At 43.5% G+C, this 19,113-nt stretch overlaps 1 protein-coding gene across 15 annotated transcripts in view; it reads right to left on the minus strand.

Annotated features, from left to right (window-relative positions):
* Positions 1 to 19,113, minus strand: part of RABGAP1L (RAB GTPase activating protein 1 like) — a 228,604-nt gene that overhangs the window by 5,517 nt on the left and 203,974 nt on the right. For 13 of the 15 annotated variants that reach the window (XM_066192172.1, XM_066192176.1, XM_066192174.1 and 10 more), the window contains 2 exons: positions 8,832 to 8,924; positions 1,330 to 1,440 (listed from right to left, as the gene is read on the minus strand). In XM_066192172.1, coding sequence (XP_066048269.1) covers positions 1,330 to 1,440; positions 8,832 to 8,924 — 204 coding nt within the window. Of the gene's footprint in view, positions 1 to 1,329; positions 1,441 to 3,680; positions 3,802 to 5,707; positions 8,568 to 8,831; positions 8,925 to 19,113 lie in introns of those variants that run through there. The other 2 variants (XM_066192186.1, XM_066192179.1) reach the window with 2 other exon arrangements.

A 19,113-nucleotide genomic window follows, 5' to 3' on the forward strand; every position in this document is an offset into this window, starting at 1 on the left:
GGGCAGCATGATTTACCTCCTGTGTAACTTCAAATAACTCATCCCATTTTTTCATCTGTGAGCAGGGAAATCACAACTACAAAATATTTAGGTGTCTGCATTGTACAAGTGTAAGTGACAAACAGGACCACCAAATGAAATGGTTTATTGGTGCAAGTAAGTATTATGTGAAGAAACCTGATAATTGAGAATACAATTTCCTCTGGAAGGACCAAGCTTGTGGTGACACATACTGGGAATGCTTTGTTGTTGTGAGCACTGTCCTCACCGATGATCAGGAGAGAAATGTATTTCTCAATGTCTGGATATATTCAGTTGGCCTCCCCAGCTGGGAAACACACATGGCATCTCACCACCCTTCCTGTTCAGTAATGAGGCCCAGGGCAGGAGATGGTTGTGGCCAATTAACACTGACTTTGCTGAAATGACAGGAGGGAAAAGAGCACTGGAAACAAGGAATCATCTAATCCTTTTGCCACAGTAATTGTGATTATTGAGGATATTAGTGGTGTTTGCAGGCAGCACAACCAGCTCCACCATCTCCATGGTTGAAGAGATGGATTAAGGATTTCTTCATTGCTTAATGTGTGTGAGGCTGTATGGGAGAAAGGAAAACCAAGAGTCTGAGAATGGAAAACTGATGAGATTAACATCTTAGAACAAAAGATCTTGGGGATTACATGGATATTTTTGATGAAAGACCTGTTTAAGAGATGCTTTGAAGGAACTACAGATCTTTCCTCCTTTCTTGTGCTCATTCCAGTTTCTCCAAGCACCTGCAGTGCAGAGAGGGTTGAATGTGTGGTTCCCTGAAAATCATTGTCTCTGAGGCAAAGGGCTCTGAATGCTGCTGCCCCCCACATTCCAGCCTCCACAGGGAACACGAGCAGTTATCAGTGAACACCCAGGAGCCCTTTGAATTTCTGGTGCCGTGCCACTCCATTATCTCTTGATTTTATTGGCTATACTAAAAGTGCTGTGAAAAACTGCACAGACATTCTGCAATGCAGCTTCCCTTGAAACTTGTCTTCCAAGAAGTATGCGATACCTTTTTCAAGGAAATGTTCGTTTTTTGCTATCTGCCTAAAGGTTATGGCCTATATTTTCTAAACATTCCCCAACAGACAAGATGCAATCAGTCTTGGGCAGACCCCACTGAATGGCATGTGGAAATCCAGCCAAGTGCAGCTAAAAGTGAGGTTTGTCAGGAAAATAAAGGCAAAAATAATTATACTTTTAATGTGTTCATGCTTTCACTCGAGCACAAAGCAGGGCTCCTCAAACTGCTGTTGCCAAGGCCGAGTTGGGACACAGCTCTGTTAACATTACCTGATCCAGGTCATTCCGTAAGGCGATTTTGCTCGTGACAAGCTCATGGGCAAGGTCATCGTTCTCTTGCTCCAGCCTCATGCTTGCTTCTTGGAGCCTGCGGTTCTCCCTCTGTGGAAAGAAAGGAACAACCAGGAAAGAAAGTTAATCCTTATAAAGAGCAACGAGCAAGTGCATGTGTGTGTAAAAAACACTGAGAAGGAGAGAGTGCACATTGAGACAGGACCGCTGCTCTGGGAAACAACAGTGAATTTAAGCCAGCAGTGCAAATGCAGCTGTTCCACTTACATCCCACTGGTTTGTGTTGTGTAAGGGACACACTGATTGTAGTGTTTCCCTGCCAAAAGTAAACACTGACCTCTCCACAAAAGCACCTGGTTTCTGCTTGCTCATCATCTAAAGAAATCAGGCAGGTAAAGTCCCAGCCAGCAGCAGCAAACAGGGACCAATTAAGGGTTACTCATAATAACGCTTCCAATCAAAGTAGAAAGCTTTCCTGCTCCACTTTACAAAATTCTGTCTGCAGGGATCCATAAAAATAGTCCACTTTGTCGGTAACGCAGTGCCAACACCCCATCTCCTGCGGGACCAGCAAAGAACAGCATTTAGCAGGGAACTCCGTACAGCTCGTACATCCTGTGTCACCATTGGTGCACTTCTGACACCAGTGTGGACTTTACAGTGCCAGGTGGAGAGGGGAGCTCGTCTCCAGGACCTGCTGGAGGCAGTGACAGGGACACAACATGGACAATTCAGAGGCTGCAGGCCCTTGCTTCACTGCCCGCCCTACCCACTCCACACAGGCAGAAATTACTATCTGGAGCATTAAGCACAGAAGGTGAAGGAACAGGAGAATGAACAGCAATAATTCATGTCTTTTAGAAATCTGTGACTGTTGTTCTAGAGCTGAGAAACAGAACCATATTCAAAAGATGCCTGTGGGTCAGTGGACTTCCAGGGGTTCAACATCAAGGACAAGTCCTCATGTTCAGAAGAACACAGCCAGGTGGGACAGACAGAGGTGCCTTCCTCCAAATGGATTTTAAGAGAAAAAAACTGTGTTGGCTTTCTGTCACTGTGTATCTTTCATACCAAAACAGGCTGCAAAGGGAATCTCTGCACTATGGAAATTCAAGGAAAGATACCACAATCGTAAAGAAACTCATAGGTGGAAGAACAATAATCTCTATGCTGAGATTTAAAAAACTACCTGGTTTTGCCTGAAAGGTAACTTCTGTTCTCCAAAACAAAACAGTTAAAGTCTAAATATACCAGGTAAAATCAATGATATATAATAATATATATATTAGCACTTCAAAGGTTTTCCAAGAGTTGTTCAGTGAATGCAGTCTTATAAAATGTGGTTTCTTGCATAGGTACATTATTCACTTCTTCCTCCTCACCAGCTATGCTCAGATATTTTTTTCTTTCCAAACTCACAACTATGAAATTACAATTTTCATTTCTGTTGCAAGCAGATTTTGCATTTTTGTCTTAAACAAAAACAGGACCTCTAAGAGGATTTAAAAAAAAAAAAAAAAAGAAGAAGAAAAAAATGGTCTCTTATGTGTGGGAACTTCCTCTGTGACAGGAAGTCAAACCTCTACAAATTTTCTCTCCTTAATGTGACCCTATTGTGTAACTAGAATAGGCACTGCCCAGTACAGGGAAGTAAGTTGGTTTCCCTTCCAAAAGATCGTACTTTGAGTAACTTGTTTTGTACAGAAGCTAAATAAAATGCTTTTGTCTTAACACAGTTAAAATAACCACTGCTAAAACACACACAACTTTGGGGATCTTTCTTATTTTAAATGCACTGTAGTCTGTTTGGGACAAGGAATTTTAAAAACTTAAGTAAAATTTTTCTGTAAACGTAATATAAGCTCTAAAGTGTAAAACCAAATTGAAGTCAATAATAGTAATACTAATAACAACCTCTAAAACATCTTCATTCCTCTGTTTCGTTCAGACCATCTTAGAAGTCCTGATTTTTATAGACACAGCTCTGCAAAAATCTAGTCAGAAAGTGACCTGAATTCACCTAAAACTTGAGACCGGAGTCGGACCAGGTTCTGCAGCACCAATACCTTTACAGAGCGATGTTGCTTAGGGGAAGAAAGCAGCAAATCCTTATGACTTTCACAAAATAACCGAGTTGGCTTTACCATTTTTGCTATGTCTTTGCCAAAAGCTTTGGTGTCTGCAAAGCAAGGCACGCAGTGTGAGGTTGAGAGTTCCTGCTTTGCATTCGCAGACAAGTGGGTAAGCAAGCTCTGTGCTTGGAAATGCACTATCCTCCTCTTAAACTAGAATTTACATGGCACGTTGGTAGTGAGTTAAAGATCTCTTACCTTGGGCATCCAGTCAATAGCTAAAAGATGTTTTTAGCTCGTTCACCGAAATCTCAGTGTCCAGCTGAGAGGTTCTCACAGGACCACCTTTACTCTTCCTCCACCCAGGGCAGTATGCCCGATTAGCTGGTTTGTCTTTTCCAGCTCCTCCCCCTTGGTCTAGCAGTGTAAAACTGCCTCCCTTCTCAGGAGGAAACTCTTAAGTCTGCCTAAGTCTAAATAAAAACTAACAGGACACAGTAATGACAGAAAGAGCAAACAGCTCTCTTCAGGTGTAGTAAACTATTTCCATAGGCTGTGGAATATTTAGAGTTTTATGAAATATGCTCGCAATGACAAAGTTCAGCTGATGGAGCTGGTCTGTTACAGCAGGACTCACATCAGAGGCAGCATTCTGTAACTGGCATCAGTCAACTAGTCAGACCTGCTAGCTGTCCCTGGTGTAAACAGACAGCTTCCTGCCTCCTCTCCACAACACTAAATTTATTATGACAACCACTTCCTTCTCCTCAGTCCTGCTCAGTTTCTACAGTCAGTAAAATAACAGATCCCTCTTTCCCAAATTCCTCCTCCTGGTTACAAAAGGTGGCTGGTGAACTCAGGTCAGCTTTTAAAAGGAGGATACTGCATTTCCAAAGAGGACAAACAACGCTGATACACACAAATACAAATCAACTTACCTCCTGTAAAGTCACAGACCAAATACTGCTTTCAACCATTGGTGCAGACAGTGAAAAGAGGATATAAAGAAAATTCTAATACAAAAAAAAAAAGTTGCTTATTCTTCATAGTGTTTTTTGTTACAAGTTTTAGGAGAGATACTCCCTTCCATCACACACTGGGTGGAAAGAAGATGGCAAACTTGAAAGCAGTAGGCAAGCCTCAGTTCAGGATGACTGAAAGGCTGAACTCCACCCTCTGCTCCCTTGCAGGCTGTACCAAGGAGCAATTCCTGAGGAGATTAGTGGCCATGATGCATCCTCTCTGTGCTGTACTCAAGTGGGGCGTAATGAGTCACCAACCTCCTTAAGCAATTCTGTTTCTGTTCAGCAACACCCTGTGCTGCCTTTGGCTCGGGTAGAGTTAGTTTTCTTCATGGTGGTTAGTAGGTTTTGGGTTTGTGCTGGAAAAGGTGTTGATAGGATAGAGATGGTTTGGTTATTGCCGAGCAGGGCTTGCACAGAGCCAAGGCCTTTTCTGCTTCTTGTACCTCCTCACCAGTGACGGGGCTGGGAGAACACAAGGAGCTGGGAGGAGACACAGCTGGCACAGCTGATCCCAACTGACCCCAAGGGATAGTCCAGACCATATGGCACCATGCTGAGTATGTAAAGCAGGGAGAAGAAAGAAGGGGGGACCTTTGCAGTGATGGCATTTGTCTTCTCAAGTCACTGCTATGTGTGATGCAGCCCTGCTCTCCTGGAGATGGCTAAACAACTACCAGCCCGTGGGAAGGGGTGGAAGAGTTCCTTGTTTTGCTTTCCTTAAGCACACAGCTTTTGCTTGACCTACTGAACTGTCTCCATCTCAAGCCATGGGTTTTGACACTATTACTCTGGTGATTGTCTCCCCCAACCCGCCTGGGGTGGAGTGAGCAAGCGGCTGCCTGAGTTGCTGGCTGGGTTAAATCAAGACATCCAAACCCCAGACCTCTGAGTGTGAACAGATCCTCAGTGATGGAGGGTAAACACTGATTAAAATTCCCTTTCTGGATGTGAGCAAACTGAGGTCTTCATAAACCCAGTGAAAAGGGCTCTTGATATCAGAGGAGCTCCAAAGGAAAATCCTATGAACCTCCATCTAGAAACCCAAAAACCTTTTACAGCAAGTGATCCAGGAAAGCCTCTCGTGGTAAGCAACACAGAGGCTGCTCCTGGAGGCAGTTGTGTTTTCTGTTTGGTGACTCTGGAGAAGCATTCCCCGAAGTGCCCCAGCACACTTTTTAAAGAAACAACAGACAGAAGTCATCATGATTTTCCTCATGATGGTTAACATTCAGTTGCCATGACTGAATAAAAATGACCGATTTTCCTTCTCCTTCAAAACACAGAGAAGGCTATTACATCCACATTACACATTTATTCACACAATTTCTCCATTGCACAAGGAGGCTGACAGAGGAAAAGGTGGAACAGAACAGCAGCATCTGCTTGCAAAACTCCAGCCCTTCTTTGTACAACTACATATCCTCTTTATTTTAAATCAATTCCCAAGCTGACTTCTGGAAATTTCTCATCAAGTCAACCCAAATCTTGTTACATGAGGTGTTCTCAAACACAGAAATAAAACTCCATAATATTTAGAAAAACATCAACCTGAACTTTATTGCTGTTTTTTCTGCATATGCAACTCACTTTTCTTCCTACTTCTACATGGAATTTGTAATTTCTTTTACTAAAAGTTATGAAATTTGGTGACAAACAAAAGTTTAGAACATATTTCACTTTTGCACCTTTTAAAAATCTGACAAAAATGTGATAATTTGTTATAAGCAATGGAAAATAAAGTGAAAACATGTCCAGAAAAATCTGCACTTTTCCCAAATAATACTTGTAAATACAGAAGGAAACAAACACCAAAAATCATGGCACTCTTTAACACTGTTCTTTCGGTAAGTCAAATCACAACATGTAAAATACGTGCTGGGCAGGAACTGCTGCATGTTTAACACAGGTCATGGGAGCACATGAATTTAACCTGTCAGGCAAACACAACTGGTTACTGGGCCAGACACTGCTAAACCAGCCCATCTCCCTCTCTCTCCAGAGACCATCAAGGCATTTCCTGCGGGCTGTGTCACAGGGAGTGCCTTCCTCAGACATCCTTCATCACTGCAGCTCTCAAGGGCCCGTGTCTCTGTGAGCCTGACAAATTTCTGCTGGTAACAAAAAACTCTAAAAACTGTAAAAACTATCAATCGATTGAAAGCTCTTTTTATTCTTGACCCATACGAGGAACATTCTGCAGGGATCTCTACTCCAGTGATCCCAACCAAGAAACATCCCCTTTCTAGGCAGCAAAAACCTCCCTTTGTTTTGGGGAGAGGAAATGTAAAATGTACAAGGTTGTCTGGCTGTGGGGCACAGCCCACAGAGCAGGAGCTGACAGCAGTGCTGTGCTTGTAGGCAAGACTGGATTTTGTCCTTTCTCAAGGCAAGCCTGGCTGGTGGAAGCCCTGCACAGGGGCTGCTCAAATGAAATGCATCTCTGCCCACATGGGAGCTGCATGGGAGGCTGCAGAGCACTCTCCTAAAGGACAAGCAAAAAGCAAGGCTGGCTCTCCACGTGCGTCCTGGGAGGATCCACGCAAGTGACATTTTCTTGCTGCCCTTTGGAAACACTCCTGAAATGTCAGTTCCGACCAACCTCAACTTCACATATCAATAAAATCTAACAAGCAAGACAGGGAACAAAGAACATTTACAAGCATTTTTCCATTACACCCATCAACTGAAGAATGTGTCCAAACTTTGAAGTTAATGTGCAACTAACCTATTACAGGGACTCTTCTAATCACAGCATCCTTAAGAGGATCAGACCCAATCCAGCTTAATAAAAAAATCCACAGTGAGTTTCAGAAGTACAAGCCAAAACCCTGCACTGTGATCTTGACTGTGACAGTGACTCACATCAACAGTGGCCCAAGAGTCACTTCCTATATCCTCATTTGCAGCTTGGGATAATGTTCTTTACCATCCACTGACCAGGATCAACTAGTTAATATGCTTCCTCTGAGCTTTAAAGAACCCTTATTTGTTTTCTAAGCATTACTTTAATTCTACAATACTATAAGTGAACCACTAGAAAAATACTTAAAAGTTAATCAGCAGCCAGTTGTGGTTTTTTCCAAATAGGTCATACTTCCTATTGGCTCTTGACAGCTACAGCACTCCTATGTCTAATAAACAGTAAAATCTCCACCCTTTGACAGTAAAAAACCCTACACTTAAAATATAATTTTCTCACAGACAAATGCTTGTTTTTGTTTTTTTTTTAAAGTCAGTTTGACTCCGTACCTGTAAATCTTCTTTGTCACATTTATGAACTAAGGCACACTCTCTCACCACAGATTTCCATACTCTGCTTTTGTCACTGTGGTGCATTTTTCTTATGTTTACAGGCCATGTGCCTGTTGCACTCTGTGTGATTATTCACCACTCCACGCTCCTGACAGACTCCACAACAACGGCAATGGCCCTTAACATATTAAGGCACAATGAAGAACAGCAGGAAAACAGTACAAGGATATGTAAGAAATGTCAGTTCCCAGCTATCCTGGGCAGTGGGCAGTAAAGTGCCTCACCCCTGACAGCTTCACCTAGAGCAAAATGAATTGTTCAAAACAGAGTGAGGAAAAACCGGATCCTGAACACTCAGTAAAGTCTGTGTCCAGAGGCAGAGCCTCCAGCACACAAAATCTATGGCAACAGAACGTAGCTATGAAAATGAAAGCAAATACATTGTAAAGATAAGCAAAGCTGACCCAAAATTGAAGAACTGTTCTTTTTTGGTGAACTATCAAGCTATCATATTAACAACTGAACCTTCTTTCTCTGCTCCTTTGAAGAAGAACATCCATCACTATTAGTTCTATTGCAGTAGTACCTTAGGATCCCAGAAGAGCTCTGGGTCCCACCATAAAAGGTATTATCTTAACAAAATATCACTGAAGCTCGGTATAAACAGGAATGAATAATAAGGATCGTATCAGCCAAGGAAGAGTTCATCTTCCAAAGTCTCTGTGGATGCCACTGCACACAGCTTGCACTAGAACAATGTGTATTTTCTCCTTTCTGTCTCTGTAGCTGAATCACCCTTTATTTCTGCGGCTCATGAAGATCTCCCGTAAAAGTGCAACAGCAGGAGAGTTACCTACAAACATATAAACTGAAAGAAGAAAAATATTATATGTGGCTGCTCGGAGATGTCTTAAGAGTTACAAATTGTGATTGAAATATTCTTGGAAAAAAAGACTAAGTGCAAAGTTTTAAAGTGCTTATTCAAGAAAGGGGATGAGTATGCCTTCACTCTCCTAAGGTCTGCATTGGCACATCCCAGGGAGGTGAGCATGGTACACACACCTCTGCTTTACTGCTGGAGACAGCTCACTCCTCGTGGGATTCACCCAATTCCCATAGAGCATCTCCCTACCTTATATCTGTCCATAGGATCTTCCTGCTGCAGCTGGCTCTCTCGCATTGTTTGGTACTCTCTCTCATATTTCTTCAGCTTTTTCGTTGGCACCTGTGGAATAGATTTGGGAAACATGCGTTTAAAAATTAGAGGAATGCTGGAAAAGCTGACTGAAAGCTCTCCCTACAAACAGGAAACTGGGGAAGTGCTGGAAAGCTGCTGCTGCATAAAGTCTCTCCCCACTGTCCCCCCTCCCCTACTCATTAAGCCATGTCAAACACTTACAAATACAGCTCGCATCGACAGAAATCTTTCTGTGCCCACTACTGCTAATTATTGAAACATTTAAAGGGAAACAGAAGTGGAGACATTTTAATAAGACTAACAACAAGAAAAAAAGCACAAACAAGTGGGAGAACAGGAAAGAGGAAAACACATTTTGATACATATGATTCACCAAAACAATGCTTTAGCAAGACAACTGTTAAAAGTGAGATGAGAACAAAGGAGTGCTCATACAAAAGGGCTGGACAACTCCCTGGGGGAGATCCAAGTAATGGTTTTTATTGCTGAGAGATTATTAATGTCTAAATTACAGCCTGTGACCAATGCCCTCACGAAGTCTGGCATCAGAGCCCTCCTAGGCACAGATGGAGATGCTGCAGTGCAGGAGAGGAGAGGTGGCTCAGAGAAATCACAAATTTGGTAAGCAGCCATGCAGAAAGGTCAAAACCCAGGCTGCCTGAGCCTGGGAACGCTTCCACTTCAAACACTGACCAGAAGGAGCCTGCGCTCTTTTAAACAAAGCATGGGGATCCTCTGCTTCCCTCTCACCTTTTGGTTGGGTATGCAGTGCTCCCATCTCTCCCTGGAGACCTCTGACAGCATTACTCAGGTCAGCTGCTGGCAGCTGGAGAGCTCCCAAACGCCATGTACCACCACAAGTATAAACACAGGCTTTTCCTCGATCTGTCATGCAGATATTCCTATTGCCTATATCGATCACGTTTAGCTGCCTCCTGCTGTGAGGACATGCCACTGTCACCTTGCCTTAGGGCAAAAACTGCTGCCAGTGAGCAGAGATATGAGTCTCTGTGTAGTTTTGGCGTTGTTTTCTCTTTACTTGTTTTCGGCCCAATACCTCTTTGCCCTGCAGCACCCAAAGGGACCAAGCAAGGGCTCAGTGTTGCTGCAGAGGGAGGTGCAAGTAGCAAACACGAAATCCATGATCTGCAAAGCATTAAAGTACCACCAACTCCCACAATTACTGATGGAATCTGAAATCAACCCCCTTAAAGCAAACAAAGAGAAAATGGTAAAGATAAAAACACGAAGTACACTGGGCAAACACACAAGAAAAATTCACTTTGATGACCCTGAATAGGGCAAACTACCATGAAATGGAAGTGACTAAGTAAGAGATGCTTTTATACATTTCAACTGAATAATTCTCCTAACACAAACCCAGCCAGTTTTGTCTTGGCTGCAGCCTGAAACTGCTGAAGCTACTTGATAATCATAAGAAATCATTTCACCAGTGTTTTAAATGAAACAAACCCATCACACATCCAAAGGCTGATCCATCCCCTCCTTTCACCAGAATTACTGGACTTCCACTGAGAGAAGCAGATCAAGGCTCCCCAGCTGGGTTGTGATAATGACACCCTCCACACACAGTTCTCGGGTTCTGCTGTGGAGTTTTGTGCTCCAACATGCAACCACCCGGAAATAAAGATAAATATGAGGGAGATTTTGTGGTGCAGCATGGCAAAAGGCACAACACAGGTGTAACTTAAGAGGATGATCCGTTCAACCAAAGATTTTCCTGATTCTTGACGCTTTTCATTGAAACCTTTGAAGTGCATATAAGAACTAAGTTTCACTGCAGGGAGACAAGACTCTATTCACACAGCCACATGAGTGCTTCAGTAAGAATCCCGCCATCTGAAGGAACAAGAGATGTAAGGCAGATTTTGTGTCTGTGTGTGTAAATAGGGAGGTAAGAGTATAAAGTGAAGGTAAAAATTGCACAGTCACAACCCTTTACCTCCCGTGCTCGCCTTAGCCTGGCACTGGGTGTTGGGGGCTTCCTCCAGTCACAACCATCAACCATTTCTTACTACCTGCTAATTCCTTCCATCAACCCTTCTTATCTACATGGGCTCTTCCTTCCATCAACCCTTTTTATCTATATGGGCTCCTCACTTGCTTGTATTTCCATTCGCAGCTGGGAGCAGGACCACGGATGGGTCCTGTGGGGCCTTGTGAGGCATCAGCTCCCTCCTTCAGCACCTCAGGAGCCACCCACGGCCGTGGCTGAGGGATGGCCCGTGTGCCTGGCACACTCTCCAGCAAGGAAACAGCACAGCAACACTTTCTCAGGAATACTGACAGTACGTGATACCTGCAACAAGCATCAGATCACGCAAGTGTCAGGCGTGACATAGAAAATAGCTTCCAGCTCTTTGAAAGATGATAGTGACTGATGCATGTTAGTGTCTATTTATGCCACAAATCTTGTCTTAACTGGGAAGTACCTAAATACAGTGAAAGTCTATCTTAAGGGGCTGGGGGGAACTCCTACCAAGAACCAGTCCATACTAATCCACTCATCCTGCAAAATAGAAACTGGAGCAAGTATGCCCAAGAACTTTGGCAGGGAGTACACTGTTACTGTCTGTTCAGCCACATTTCTCAAAGGAGTTTGATAATTTATTACAGCACTTTCTTCTTCTGAGTATACACTAATAAATGGGAAAAAAATTCTTAAAAGCCCATTTCCATATTTCCCAATTTAATTCCCTGAAACAGTTTTTGAATTCAACAAGGGACTTCTCAGTAAGCATTTTCATAAGTAAGTGCATCGTGCTAGCTATGCTTCAGTCTTCATGGACTGATCCTGAACAAAGTGCTCATAAATCCTCTGTAAAAGCTTCTGCAATATTGATTCCTTTTCTCTTTCTTTAGCACCATGGGGTATATTGGCTTGAATTGATGGTTATCAAATTTAGGAGACTTTTACAGTGTATAAACATCCCTCATAATTGTTTATCTCATTGAGTTGTTTTATTTTATTGCCTTCAAGTATAAAATCATGCTATAAGTAGCTGTATGTAGGGAAACACCCATGCAGAGCATCTTAATAAAACATCCACGCAGAAGAACAGAACAAGCAAAACCTCTTTCTGAAAAAACCCAATGGCACCTAATGCTCAAAGGATTCACTGCAGTGAGGTGATACGGGGAAGGTGACAAACAAAACCAGTTTGGTTTTAGCTGCCCCTGTTCAGACAGGGCTGCAGAGATTTGCTTCACTCCATGGGGCAGTCCTGGGCACGGACAGGGTACCGAGCATCAGCATCCTCCCGGCTTCAGGAGACCCTTCCCTCAATCTGTGAGTCCTTTAGCTGTTTGCAGGCAGTGCAGCCTGACCTTGCTGGATTCATAAATCACACCTACGACTCCTTCCTCCCCAATGCTTTATTGCTCTAATGCAGCCAGAGCACTCAGAGGAGACAGTTATCGCCGTGTTCCTTTGACAGCCAAGGAAATGGAAGCAGAGATGGGAAGTGATTTCCTGAACATACTGCACACAGCCGGAGGCTGATCCAGATAGAGAAATCCTATTACTTGATTTCTGATTTCCAGCAGCACCACAATGCCAAACCGAGCAGGGATCTCTTTCCCAGTTCCCCATTTCCATTCTCTATCTAGCACTGCATTAATACTCCAAAAATACCTTGTCCCACCACCCCAACAATGTAGCCAGTATTCTATAATCTCCTCACTCTTTATCCTCCCTAGTTCTTGCCTCAATGAAAAGGAAGGAAAAAAAAAATAAAGGAAGAAAAAAGCCAGTGAAGAAAGTGTGCAGTGCTTTCCTTTCTCATTTGTTGAAGCAAGTGACATAAGTTCCTGTTCCACTGGCAATGGATTTGCTTGGTAATTTCAGGCCGAGGTGGCGGTTTTGCACCCCTCCAAAGGTGAGCCTCTCCAGTCTGCTCTGAGCGAGCACAGAGACCACAGACACTGGTGCAGCCCAGCCTCCCTTTTATCCACCCATTTCATTTCAGTTAGTACTTTATATTGGAAATACAACTACATCAAGTTCCAGGAAGGAAGCAGCTCCATTTTAGGGAATACAGCTCTACTTAAGTACTTCATTAAGCCAAATGAAGGTTTCTGTTTAAGAAAATTAGATGAAAAAACTGACTTGGTGCTACTCATCTGTGCAATCATTAAAATGTGGTTGGCCAAAAGCAATGAAGAGTATCCTGCCATATCTGTGTAGGAATAAGGCTCAGAAGTAGATAAAGACATTTGTTTTTCTCCTGGGTAGAGGCAATAATGAAAAAGAAAGAGCGAACCCCACAGAACTATGCTGACACAACAGCCTTGTCTCCTGGATTAGACTTTGAAGGGGGTGAATGGGATATCTGGCTTAGCTATTATGCAGTATAATCTGAACAACTGCATCTCCAACGAGATCTTAGCCACAAGCATAAAATCTGAAAGGGAAAATTGTAATTTCTCACAAAACTCTGTTGGAGGTGGGTATTCTGCACAGAAAACCTGCAGCATGCATTTGTAAAAATAATGTAGGATTGACATCAGCTGCCTAAAAAGAAATCCCAGGCTGGAACATGGCTTGAAGAATTCCTGTCTCTCCTTTTGACACCATGCAGGGAAGGGCTCACTGGCAGCAGGCTGTTTCAGCACCAGTTGGAAAGCCTTGGAAGAGCCCTCCTCCAGTGTTTTCACTGTGCTACAGCATCCCGTTCATCCCACACATCCTGCATTCAACCCCAGACTGTAAAGCTCATTCAGCACCATCTGATCCCTGGTTTTGGGGCACAATAAAAGCCCCAGCTGTCAGATGCTATTTTACCGCCTAAGCTGGAAGGAAGGAGGTGTTCCCTAAAATTCCTTAGAAAGGTACATGGTGTTGGAAAATTGTCCTGTTGAATGCATGCCTGAGCATCTGCTGCAGAACAGCATCTCTCCACCTTGTGTCTGGAAACCGAACTGAGAGAAATGCTCTTTTTACATCAGCAAAACAGCTCCACCCTGGCACACCTGAGTATCCCTTCCATGCAGGGGGAGATGTTTCTTCTTGCTGCAAGTCATCTCCTTGCCAGCTCTGTACGTTTATGAATTCCTGAAGAGAGTCTTCAGGGTAACAGAAAGCCAACCTGAAAGCCAGCTGAAGGCAAAGAAAACCAGCATTGCCATGGATTTCGTTTAATTTCTCTGCATTAGTCCATTATCAACATGTCTCAATTGCAATGTCACATTCCAAGGAATTTATAGAAACAAGAGACAGGCAGGTTGCAAAATGTACAGAGCACCTGCACAATTTGCCGTGATTCAAAGCAGCAGCAGCAGAGTCAGTGACGCTGGATCATTTCCAACACCAGATCCTTTTGTCAGATTTTAATCTCTACAATGTATTTCCATTCACGAAAATCCAGCGAACCAGGTACAGCCCATTATCCTTCTGCAGCCCTGCTGTTTAAAGATCTGCTTAGTTAGGCTCAGTTAGCAAAACATTTAACTAAGAGTAAGCTGAGACAGAGAGATGGTCAATAAGCCCCATTGTACAGCGGTCCTGCAGCAACACAGGGAAAGAGAATGGAATTTGGATTCCCTGAACTCTGAATATCAACATGTACTTTTACACTGACCACAGGGCTTGTGTTTGAGAGGCTGCAGGGGAACCTGCACCTAAGCAAAAGGGTCAAGGAAAGAATGTTCTGGTTGTGGCAGATGCTTTTCAGAATCCCAAAATGTCTTTCTGCAATCAAAAATTCATTTTCACTTTGACATATGGAAGGTTTATTACCCATTTCAATTCTCTGTGTTTTACTAAAGAGGAGACACCCTGAGTGGCTGAAAAGCAGTGCTTGGAAATGGCTGATTATTTTCTGCACTTGCAGCTGATGTTTCAGAGCTCCCCCAGACACAACTGCTTCCTTCTGTACAGATCAGGGCTGCAGCAGTGAGACACACCAGCAAAGGAACAGCCAGATCCACTGTCAGCCAGCACACGGTTTGCATTTCAATGGCTCTGGTCAACAGGAGTCCTGCGGTGAATATAAGAAACCTTCCAGATGGAAAGCATCTGCTTACAGGTCATTTTTATTATCTGCCCTAACTTACAAAATGCCTCAACAATGAGACTCCTGCTACTGAGGACTATCCAGGCTAAACGGAGCTACTTGTACATGCCACAGTGAGGACTGGGTAACTGGGAGAGTGACACTGCCCAGCCATGTAAGCCAAGGCTCTGCTCTGGGTAACACATTTCCTATGAGCAGCAGCTGTTTTTCCAGCATAGGATTTATTCATCAGTTTGTACTTCATAAACGTAACAGCTCCAAGTGATTCTGTGCCTTACATACACACCCCTTTTGATATACAGCATTTTGTGCTGAAGGTTTTATGTCTCCTCGGTGACTGTGCGAAATCCAACTCTTAGCTCTCCCCACCAGAGGTCTATAATTCATTCTGATTGAGATCTAACCCATGTCCACAACAATTCCAGAGCTTTGGTCACATTTCTTGGCACATCACAGCAGGAGAGGAGAACGGCAAGCAGGAAGACACATACAGCCTTCACCACCATCCCCGTGACAACAGAAACAGACGTTCAGGAGAAAGAACCAAGGAATTTTCTTGCATCACACAGCAGGGAAACAGCCTCTGCCAGCTCCGTGGTGGTTAGGGTTCACTTCCAACCTTGTTTATTCTGGAACTAACACAGACCTACAGCACAACTGCCAACACAAGGCCAGCAACTTATCAGTGCCAAGGTTCAAACCAGTGGTTTTACCGAGGCTTTACTGTAAAACCCGTCTCATTCAAAATATTTACACTCCACACAGTGCACACCTTTCAGCTAATAAACTCCTGGCTCAATATGTTTTCTGAAAACTGCCATGAGACTCATTAAACCTGTTGTCTCTGCAAGACAAAGTTCTGATTCTGCTGAATGACTGAGCCACATCTTGTCTCCTGTCACACTCTGTATGCAGCACAAGATGAAAAACAATCTACTTCCTGAGATGGAGGATGGGTGCTAGATGACAACTCTGAACCATGCGCCCAGGTAATCAAAGAACCTCGCAGTATGCTTTGAAAACACATTCTATGTGTTAATATTATTTTAGACCAAATCTGAGTCACAGTATCAAAAAAATTTTCATTTGCATCTTAAAATCAGCATCAGGTTTCTCTGATGTGTGTGGAGGTCCTTGAAGCTCAAACCTGTCATTACTTTTATCAATACTTCAAACCTACAAGTTACTAAGAGCAATTAGTTTTTAGTGCATTACTCCACTAGCAGAAAATAGATACCTTTTATGTATTAAAACTGAACCATTGTGGACCTGTTGGAGTGGGTCCAGGAGGCCATGGAGTTGCTCTGTGGGCTGGAGCACCTTTCCTGTGAACCCCAGCTGGGAGAGCTGGGGTTGTTCAGTCAGTCTGGAGAAAGGAAGGGTCTGGGGAGACATTAGAGCCCCTAAAGGGGCTCCAAGAGAGCTGGAGAGGGACTTTGAACAAGGGGTGTAATGGCTTCACGCTCCAGAGCACAGGGTTAGTTAGATATTAGGAAAACATTCTCCATTGTGAAGGTGGGGAGGCCCTGGCACAGGGTGCCCACAGAAGCTGTGGCTGCCTCTGGATCCCTGGAAGTGTCCAAGGCCAGGATGGACAAGGCTTGGAGCAACCTGGGCTAGTGAAAACTGTCCCTGCCCATGGCAGGGAAGTGGACCCAGGTGGTCTTTAATGCCCCTTAAAACCTGTGACTCTGTGATTATTTAACTACACTCAGAGCTCTACAATCCACTTTGTTTCATCAAATATTTTCACCTGTATTTCAGCACCCAACACAGCTTCATTCTCTAATGGTCTTGCCTTTTTTTCTGCTTATCCAGCCCCATAAACAGAATTGCTAATACCCTAAAAAAAGCCACACATTAAATGATCAGCATTTTGAAAATACAAGTGGGACAGTGTCCAACTCCAAGGTATCAGCAAGGCTCACTGGAGCATGGCGCAGCCTTTTAGTGCAACAACGAATCCATGCCCTGCTCAGTTACCTCACTGATCCTTCATCTACCCAGAAGGTTCTCTCTACACCGTGAATGAGGCTTCAGGTTTTGCCTTATGTTGCATCTTTCAGCCTCTGTACCTGCAGGATGCCTTGGCACGGAGCTGGCAGGGAGGTGGAGGAGGGGCAGGGCTGTTTAAAATCACTTTTGCCCACTGATATGGTTTAAGCAGCTGCCTGAGAGTATCCATGGGGATGGGACAGCCCATCAGTCTCCAGAGACACAAAGGAGCCGTACCACTTCCAAACCTGTACACACAAGGCTGCTGTGTTTTGGTTTTTTAAAAACTTTCTGCTGCTTTCCCTGCCCCAGATCTGGTTCTACCACCACACCAGCACTTTCACCCACCACTGCCACTTGCCACTTTCTCCTGTGCTCATCCATCACGTTTAGCTGAGACCCTGTCAGGCTCCTGCATTACCAACGGACTCCAGACCTGCCACTTTATCACCCAGCACAGAACATCCCAACAGCACCTTACACACTGACAGAAGCGAGGAGTCTGTCAGGCAGGAGGGGCTGAAAGAAAAAGATGAAATGTGTCCATGCTGCCAGCTTCAGCAGGAAAGCCAAGCTGCTGCCCCTGAAGGGAGCCCTGCAAGGGAAATAGCTCCCACAGAGAGAGAGAGAGCAGACACTTCCTTTGGGAAACAAAGCCAGCAAATTACCAGCAATGCCTGGATCCCGTGATTTTCACCCTCTGGTACCAGCAGCAGCAGCAGAGAAGCAGCAAGACATCTTTTTCTCCCCTGAGCTCTCTGTCCTAGTGCAGTCTATTCCTTATTCCTCTGGCCATGGAAATAATGAGATCCTTGGTTCTGAGATAAGTGGATTCTTATTATCCTGTTCCAGTGGGCAATTTGTCCAGGGAATGGACAAATATCACACAAGATCTTACTAATGCCTTGATATCATAACTTGGGATTACTTTGGCAACTGTGCCTTGAAGCAAAGGCACGGCATCACATACACAGAGCATTGCCTTGGCACAGCTAACACACTGCTCTAGACCAAACCATCTGGATCCTTCCAGAAGCCCACAGCTTTACAACACCAGCAACCAGCACAGCCAGCACTCCAGACAACAGAGATGGCTGGGTTTTGGTGAGCTCATGTTGACACTGGGAGAAGGAAGCAATAAAGAAAAAGAATGTATTACACTGTGCATGAAAGCACAAACCCAACAGGACAAACCCACCGAAATACATTTTCCAATTTCAGCACAAAGTATACCAAATTCTTCTGAGAACTGGGTTCTAAAAGAATGAAAGTAGTTGTAGACATTGAAGACGGAATGTTTGTAACTAATATTTACCTGTATCTTCTAGTAATTATGCAACTGGACTTCCATAAAGAGATAAACTGCCTTTTCATCTCATTTCAGCACTCCTTTCAAAGTCCATGAACATACTTGCCGTATATAACCAATAATGTCCAGAAACTTATTTCAAAATTCTTCTCCCAAATGGGCTTGTAAGAAACAAGCTGATTCTTGAGTGCCCAGAAACGCTTGTATTGATTTCCCTGAATTTTTTTAAGAAGAAAATTAGGAAGCTTCAGAACACTGATGTCCTTATTTTGAATGTTTCAAAGTTCTACTGCTATTTATAAAATGTGTATTTGAGACATTCCTTATATAAGTCTTTCTCGATCCAATGACAGTAAAAAAGCAGCAAGAAGAAATGTGTTCAGACATGAAGAAAAACAGAAGATAATACAGGTTATTTATTATTTGGGAACAAATTAAACAGTAACTCAAACTAAATGAAGAAAAAAAGTTCAAATTCTTGTCTGAATTCCATTAGGCTGGACAGTATTCTAGATGATACAGGAAAGAAGAGGGTTTCTAAATGTTGCTCAAATGCATTAAAAATTACAGCTCAAAAATAATTATGATTCAGATGAGTCACAATGGTCCAGAAAACAGCTCAGCTCTAACCAGGCTGTAGGTTTTTTTGCAGGGCAGAAGTACTGACAGAACAAGCAGAAGAGATATTGGGTCCACTCTTTTTTTTTTTAATAGTAAATACTTAAAGCAGAAGAGATTCCCTTAGACCAAAATCCCTTTAAGGAAATAACATTTAAGCACCACAAATCAACCCATCTGGATGACTTCGGTTGGCAAGCTGAAACCAAGGACCCACACAGATGCTCTGCAGAGCTGATAAGGATCTGGCTGAAAAACT

The sequence above is a fragment of the Chamaea fasciata genome, unplaced genomic scaffold (assembly GCF_029207755.1).
Source record: "Chamaea fasciata isolate MVZ Bird 193981 ecotype frontalis unplaced genomic scaffold, bChaFas1.0.hap1 SCAF_10, whole genome shotgun sequence".
NCBI lineage: Eukaryota > Metazoa > Chordata > Aves > Passeriformes > Sylviidae > Chamaea > Chamaea fasciata.